This window comes from Prionailurus bengalensis, chromosome C1 (assembly GCF_016509475.1).
Source record: "Prionailurus bengalensis isolate Pbe53 chromosome C1, Fcat_Pben_1.1_paternal_pri, whole genome shotgun sequence".
NCBI lineage: Eukaryota > Metazoa > Chordata > Mammalia > Carnivora > Felidae > Prionailurus > Prionailurus bengalensis.
The window spans coordinates 161,503,601-161,511,232 of NC_057345.1; the positions used below are offsets into that span (position 1 = coordinate 161,503,601).

The following is a 7,632-nucleotide window of genomic DNA, read 5'->3' on the forward strand; positions in this document are numbered from 1 at the left end:
GGCGGCAGAGACCGCCCAGGCTCGGGGCGGCGGCGCCGGCACTGGAGGGGCCCGGCGGGCGTAGGCTGCAGCCGCCCCGGCTCGGAGTGAGTCACCGCGCCAAGAGCTGGCGAACCCAGCGCCGAGACTCGGGTGCCGGCAGAGCGTGAACGTTTCAGGGAGGCCGGCGTGGAGCGCGCCTGTTCCCGCCTCGCCGCGCCCCACGGCTCTCTCGGCCTCTGGGAGATGTGAATGTCACTCGTGGCTGGCCAGGTTCCCCGCCCGGGGAAGCGGCTCGAGGTTCCAGGTCACTACGCCAAGGAACAAGCGCACACATCCAATGAAAACAATAATTTATTTAAATAATCTCTTCATATTGTAAAATCAACATTAAGAGCATGTTGTTTTCATAATAAATAACCCCAAAATACCTTTCATTTCAAGAACAAAGACTTTAGGATAAGATAAAACAAAACCAAATCAGTAGCTTAGTTCAACTGAGAAAATTTTCAAAGGGAAAAATAAAATGGAGGGGTTGCTGAGGTTACTGCTAAACCGCAGTTTTCACAAGTGGGCGTTTACAAAAAGTCCGAAAAGACGAGTATTTTTATACAAATAAATCAGTGGGAAAATCTGCACAGACACCTTTATTTACAAACTCTATGTCGAAGTCCACCCTAATAATCCTGAATAGGTTTTAAAAAAGATAATTTAAACACATTTTTTTGCAGTGTCCACATATTAAAAAATCATTTTTTTCCCCAACATCAAAATGAGGTCATCCGCAAAGGCACCTAAACTTTTAAAAAAATAAAAATAAAAAAACTCCACTGGTGATGGATGAGGAGAGGGCTAAGGAAGCGTTCCTGGGGGAGAGCTATGGCGGGGCGGAGGGGGGCTCGGAGGGCTGGAGACGGCAGGGCAGAAAAAAAGCGGCGGGCCGCCCGGGTCACGGGGGCGGGTGGGGGAGGGCGCGCCGGCCCGGGAGGTCAGTCAGCCCGGCCGACTGGAGCTGGGCCTGGGGGCGGGCAGGGAGAAAGGAGCCTCAGAGCACCCTGGAAACCTGGCGGGCGGGGGAGGCGTCCCTCTCGGACTCAGCTCGTGGCCCGCGGCGAGGAAGGCGCCCGACCGCCTGGCTGGGCGGGGAGGGGTGGGGAGGCAAGTCTGAGGCGGGGCTCAGGTCGGAAAGGAGGCCGCGGCGGGCTGCCCTGCCCGGGGGCCTCGGAGAAGAGCCTTCCAGGTCCCGGCCGCTCTGTGGCCGCGCGAGGGAGCAGGGCCCGTGGCAGGCCATCTCGGTCGCTCCTCCCGGAGGGGTGGGAGGCATCCGCGGGCCAGTCGGAGGGACCCTCTGGCTCTTGGAGCGAGCACGGAGGATCACCGGTCTCTGCTCTCTCAGTCTCTGGCGCGGTCTCCCTGGGGTTAGAAAATCGTCCCGGCGCTCACCGGGGCGCCCCCGCCGCCGCCGTGGTGGTGATGGTGATGATGGTGGTGGTGGTGCGGCTGCGGGGTCTGCGTTGGGTGCAGCAGCGGCGCGGCGGCCTGCAGGTGTGAGGTGGGGCCCGAGGCCTGGTGGTACCACGGGTAGTTGCCCAGGAAAGCCGAGGCCGCGCTGCTCGGGCTGGAGCCCGAGCTGCCCGCGCCGCTGCCGCCGCTGTTCGGGCCGCCGCCGCTCCCCATCCGCTGTGGCGCGCTGAAGTCCCAGGAGGCCGGCGCCGACACCGGCGGCGACGCACAAGGTGGCGAGCTGCTGGCCCCAGGGTGCTGCTCCGAGGGGATCTCACCGCTTTTCCACATCTTCTTGAACTTGGACCGGCGGTTCTGGAACCAGATTTTGACCTTTGTGGAAAACGGACCCGAGCGTTAGTGGAAGAACCTGGGTCTGGGGCAGGGGAGGGGGAGGAGGCGTAGAAATCACAGCCGGGCAGGTAAGCGGATCACGTGCCGCGGCCTCGGAGACTCGGGATGGCTCCTGCTCCATTAGGAGGTAATCTCCGAAAGTCCGAGGCAGCTGGATTGTGCGTGCCGCGGGGATGGTGACAGAGGGAAGGGATCAGGAGGGCCAATTATTTTACCCGTTTAATCAGTATCGCGCGGAAAGAAGATGTGGAAGCGGATTTCTGCCCACCCCAGGCCTTTCCTTTTCTCAGGCGCGGCGGCCCCTTGGGGGATTTCAGCTCCAGGCGTAGAAATTTAGGCCGCCCAAGGCGCGGGCCTCGAAATCCTTAAAGTTACTTTAAACGTACTTTTTAAAACGTTGTCCGGACCCCTCCTGCTTCCCAGCCACCCCAGGCCAGCGCCCTCCTCGTTCCCCGCCAGGCCAGGAGCCCTCACCTGAGTCTGGGTGAGGCCCAGGGACGCCGCCAGCTCCGCTCGCTCGGGGAGGGCGAGGTATTGAGTCTTTTGGAAACGTCTCTGAAGAGCCGCCAGCTGGAAACTGGAGTAGATGGTACGGGGTTTCCGGACTTTCTTTGGCTTCCCATTCACGATCCGGATTTCAGGCTCGAGGTCCTCTTTCTCTGCAACGCAACGCCATCGTGAGAACAGTGCAGCGGGGGGACCCAAACAGTTCCCGCTGGGCTTAAGGGCCGGCCGTGGCACTTGGCCTGCGCCCGGAGGCGAGTTGTTGGAGACGCTGCGGGGCGCCCAGGCGCAACTTCGCTAAGTGCGGACTCCGGCCGCCAGACACCCGGGAGCTGGACCCTCCCGGAAGGGGAAGAAGGAGCAAACCGGAGAGAAAGAAGGAGCAGGTGGTAAGGAAATGAGGTTACCGCGAGGCATGCACCCGGCGCCCTTTCGGCCCCCGAGTCTCACCAGCTGAGCGCCGAGGGACGTACGCGGTGACCCTCGGCAGACTGGTGGTTGAGGAGGGTAAAAAGGCTCAAGGAGGGCAGGGAGCAGGCAGTGTAAGCGTCCGGGTTCCGGATGGATCCCCGTCCCAAACATTTTTATCCCACCCATCCCAGTAACTAGGCTGACTTGGCACCTTTGACGCCAGCGTTGTGCTTACCAGGTTCGTTGTTGGCCGGGGAAGAACTGGTCCCGTAGGGTGCGTAGGAGGTGTAGGCGGCGGTGTAGCCCAGGTCGTAGCCGCTCTTAGCGGAATAAGGGACGTTGTTGAGGCCGCCGGCGTGGTACTGGTAGGAACCCATGTGCGCGTAGGGCGAGCCCCCACTTCCGCCGCCGCCCGCCGGGTGCTGCTGGTTGGTGTAGTAGCTGCTGTCGGTAGCTGTGGACACCGGGAGTGTGGGCGACTCCTGGGGCTTGTGGAGGCTGCTGCCGTTGCTGCCGCCGGGGCCAGCGCCGCCGCCGCTTGGGGGCTGCTGGTGCTGGTGGTACGTGCTGGAGGCCGTGATCTGGGTCGAGTGCATATCAGCCACCAGACTGTCAAAGACTCCAGTCATCCTGGCCCGGGATGGGAAAGAGCAGGGGTGGCGGGCGCGAGGGGGTAAGCGAGGCGCCTCCTCTGTCTCTCCCTGTCCCCTCCAGCAGCCAATGTAATTACGGGGGGTGAGGGAGGGTGGGGAGGAAAACAAGAAATGTGGCAACGGTCTAGGCAACTCCTCCTCTAGGGGAGGCGATCACCGTGCACTGCTCGGGACAGCTGCCGCCGGCCGCATCCTCTCTCCGCCTCTCTGCCCGCTCGGCTTCTTGCCCAGCGCCCGCTCGGGCGGGGGGCGGGCGGCGGAGGGGGCAGGGGTGGCGGGGCCAGGCCGGGGCTCCGGGAGGCGGGAGCAGGTGAGCAGCCCAGAGCGGCTTTACGATTGTCTGCGGGGCGGGTTCCGGCAGCGTGGGCATTTAACACTCGTCACGTGAGCGCAGGCGACGTCACCTAGCAACAGCCAATCGGAAGCGCCGGGCCGCGGGGTTCCTGGCGCTCTGGAATGCCCGGAGGGGGGCGAGGGGGGGAGGCTGGTGTCACAGGGCGGGCGCTGCGGCTGCTGTGGTTGCGGGTGCAGACAGGCGGCTGCTGAATGCGAGCAGCGAAGCGAGGGACTGGGGAAGGGGCGCGGTGGGGAGTCAGGGTGGCCAGCAGCAGGAGGACAGAAGGCGTGAAGGCGGAGACTGGCATTACTTCTCAAAGGAAGAAGACTTGGGGTCTCCCATCCCATTCTGTGTACAAGTGCCAGCCAGTTGCAGCGATTCGGCTCTTCCTGTCCGAGGTCAGCTTGCAAACATTAATCAAAATAAAGCGGTACCGCGAGCCCGGCCAGGTCGAGCTCCGCTTTTCCTCGAAGCGTCTGGCAGTCACTCTTGTCAGTCACTCGGCACTTGATAAAGTCAATTGATTTAAATGATCCATAAACCACGTATTATAATACCTACTTCCACATACCTGCTTAACCAGCCCACAGCGATATTAGGCAATTAATTAATGTTTAAACGATTTTTCCTTGCTGCTTGAGAGAAAAGCACTTTTGAATAACTTTTCTGAATAAATTCTGATTTATTCTGAAACCATTTTTTTTTTCCTTGTGCTTTCCTGACAGGCCAAGACTTTGAGTAATTATGTATATTAGATGGCTAACTGACAGGCGAAAAGCGATCCCGGGGATTTCCTCTCTTGTTTGCAATGCTAGACCATAAAGACCAGATGGCTTTCAAAGTTCGTTCTAATTCTAAATGCTATATTTTTACGAAAACAGAAGTGGGATAATAGGTGAGAGAGTCGTCTCGATACTACAAGTCTTGGTAAACTTACAGAAACAAGTAGAAAAAGTTTTATTTCATGCACTTAACCCTATTTTAGTTTTTGCGCCCTGTCATTGCAATTTCTTCGTTTAAATCAGCACCGGCGACTTCCTCCATATCAGTATTTCCTAGTGGTTGGGGACAGTGGCCCGGAGTTGAGGGACACTCGCCTTTACTGGACTCCCCAAGTTCGCAGTTTCGGCGGCAGTGCTTGCCTTGTGGCGCCACCTGCTGGAGGTGTGCGTAGTTGCAGCGGGCCCAGTAGACGGTCTAATCATGCTGAGGCGCCAGCCTCTGAAACCCCCCAAAAGAACAAAATAGTAATTAAAAGCCACAAAATTGTACAAGTGCGAGCCATCTGAAGCACCCTTTCCTAAAGACCTAACATGTCGCCGAAAGAACTTGTTTCAACAACTGCCTAATGGAAAACAAGTTGATACTTTGAAAAATATGATCTTGGTCTTCTTCCCCAGAAAAAGCAAGTGTGTAATTAAAACTCCAGCATCCACACAGCTCACTCGCTGCAGAATAACGAGGAAGGTAATCTGCCCTCAAATCTGCCTGGATTTAGTTCCCAGCCTTCCTTTTGGTGAAGGAAGGCTCCTTGATGGAGGCTAGTGAACTAGTTAGAAATGCTTTGGGAGGTGGGGCTCACCACCAAGGGACTGCATTGCTTCACTGCTGTGCTCAGCTTCTGCTTTGTGGGCCTCAGTTACAAAACTAACCTCTAGACATTTAATCAGTATTACCTTTTGGTGTCTTGACTCCAAATTCCAAGTCTTTCTGTCACCACCCAAGTAGTGGTAGCTGCTTTGGCCTAATATAGAAATCCACCCCCCCCCCCCCCAATGAAATATAAAAGAGCCAATTGCTGTAGCTTTGCCTTTTCTCTGCTCCTTTGTTCCCACTCCAAGCGTGTCCTCCAGGCTTTTTCATGGTGGCAAGTTTGTTGTATTTTGTTACCTATGAGGACCTCCATTAATAGCCTAAAGGCTAGGTCAGCTGAGATCTGGAAAATGGCATCTTCCTGGAAGGAAATACGATTCCAGTTTCCTTTTAACTGGAAAACAAAGGACTGTGTGTGTGTGTGTGTGTGTGTGTGTGTGCGTGCGCGTGAAGGAGAAAAGACCAGATGCAATGAGCAAGGAGAGTCAGCAAGAGTGCGAGAGCCAGAGAGGAAGAACTTACCACTGCATTTGGAGAATCAAGTAAACATTTGAAATATTAATTCTGATACTCCAGATACAAATCTGGGTTTGCCCAAATGCTCTGATCACCGTAGCACAATATCCAAATGATTTCCTCACTTTGGTCTGAAGTCCGGGAGACAGTACCTAGAGAACTGACGCACTCATCCACAGTTCAGAGCAGAGTGATACCCCTCTCCACAGATTGAGTTTAGGGGAACACCTCTGAGTGGCCAAACTTCCTCCTCTGTCTCAGGGCACTCTCCATCACACTTTTCTGCTTCCAGTTTTCTTGATCCTTTCTTGATCCACAGAGGCATTCTTTTACTCTGCAAGGACCTGGAAAAGAATGGGGGGGGGGATTTAGGGAGGTGGCCTTGTATGTCCTAATCCCATCACTAAGACATTTCCACTTTGAATCCCACACCCAACAGGTTGTTTGATGCAGCACTTGGTCTGATCACAGAATCCCACCATGTTCTCCCAGAAACCTTTGCCAGAGGTGGATGGAATAATCATTCCCATTGTACAGAGGAAACTGAGGCTTGAGGGCAGAAGCGACATACTTTGAGTCAGGTACCCCTCCTTTCTCTGTTGCCATAGTGCAAATCACAGGGTAGTACTCTAAGCCTTGGCTGAACAGCTGGAGAACAGGTCTGGGGCATCTACCTGGCCTGGGCTTCCCCTGACCCTGTGTACTCCTCTGCTCCACCACTGGGTGTCCTCAATTACACCGAGCAGCGGGAGGGGTCGGGGGTCGGGAGGGGGTCGGGTCGGGGTGGGGGCGGAGAGGATGCCCCCTGCCGGCAGGGAGCGTGGGGTGGGGGTCTGGGTGCTTTTTTGTGCGCAGAGGGATGGGCTCATTCTCACTCGCCCATTCTCCTGGAGGGTCACACCTGCGCTGTTGCTGGACTGCCCCTTTTCCTGGGGACACGGCTTCCTTCATTGGTCCTAGAGGCATTCTTTCCTTTTTCATCCCCGAAGTAGTTCTAGGAATCTGAGCTTTGGAATCTTTTAGGCTCCTTCTAGAACTCAAAGACATTTGGAGAAGTTAGGAGTCTATGGGAGCCTCCCATCCCCACCTTTCCAGGACCATACCTGCCTGCTCTCCTCCTCCGGCCTCCATTGGTCATTAAGTCTTCTTGGGTACAAGCCTTGCCCAATCCTTTCGCATTGCTAATGTCCTCAACTTGCTTCCCCCTCCCCCCCCCCCCCCATCACTAATGGAGCTTCGAGGGGATTCCAGGTGCGGTCAGTTCCTCCCAGCCCCTTTGGTCCTCAAGCAGATGGGATCTCTGAATCTGGGATCTGCGACTTAGACCCCACTTTTTTTTTTCTTGCGTAAACTTGGCAAGAGGGCATAATGGAAACATACCCATTGCTGGTGTGGGGACTTCTAGAAAACCCTTAGGAAACACACAGCAGAATCATCACTCGAACTCAGGTCTGAGCCACAGAGGCAAGGCCAATGCTCCTTTGAGCTGGTTTTGGCCTGGGGAGCATGGGAGAAGGCCGAACTACCCCCACCTTTCGCAGGTTCTGAACACAAGCTCACCCCTCCGGCCCCAAGAGCAAACTGGAAGGAGAGATTTCTCCCAGAGACTAGCAGGCGCACGGGCACTGAGTGGGAGGCATCCCCAGACCCACCCTAGGAAGATCCCGGAACACATTCGGGGGTCAACAGCGAGGGCTGGAGGCAGGCGGCCCCTGGCCCCGCACGCGAACCGGAGACCCTGCAGTGTCCGCCTTTGGGATTACCTTTTGCTATCTGCTAGTG

At 56.4% G+C, this 7,632-nt stretch overlaps 1 protein-coding gene across 1 annotated transcript; it reads right to left on the minus strand.

Moving 5' to 3' along the window:
- Nucleotides 1-315: 315 nt before the first annotated feature.
- Nucleotides 316-3,748, minus strand: DLX2 (distal-less homeobox 2). The gene is made up of 3 exons (XM_043577051.1): nt 2,987-3,748; nt 2,311-2,495; nt 316-1,815 (listed from the first exon to the last, which is right to left on the minus strand). Exons 1-3 carry the CDS (start codon nt 3,378-3,380, stop codon nt 1,399-1,401), a joined length of 996 nt encoding a protein of 331 aa, XP_043432986.1. The 5' UTR covers nt 3,381-3,748; the 3' UTR covers nt 316-1,398.
- Between the last annotated feature and the right edge of the window lie 3,884 nt (nt 3,749-7,632).

What these genes read in the sequence shown, in the direction of transcription:
- DLX2 (XM_043577051.1), bottom strand. Translation starts at nt 3,380, where the DNA reads ATGACTGGAGTCTTTGACAGTCTGGTGGCTGATATGCACTCGACCCAG. An exon ending in CCCGGCCAACAACGAACCTG is followed by an intron (nt 2,496 to 2,986) that starts GTAAGCACAACG and finishes GTTGCGTTGCAG; the next exon opens with AGAAAGAGGACCTCGAGCCT. An exon ending in TGGGCCTCACCCAGACTCAG is followed by an intron (nt 1,816 to 2,310) that starts GTGAGGGCTCCT and finishes TTTTCCACAAAG; the next exon opens with GTCAAAATCTGGTTCCAGAA.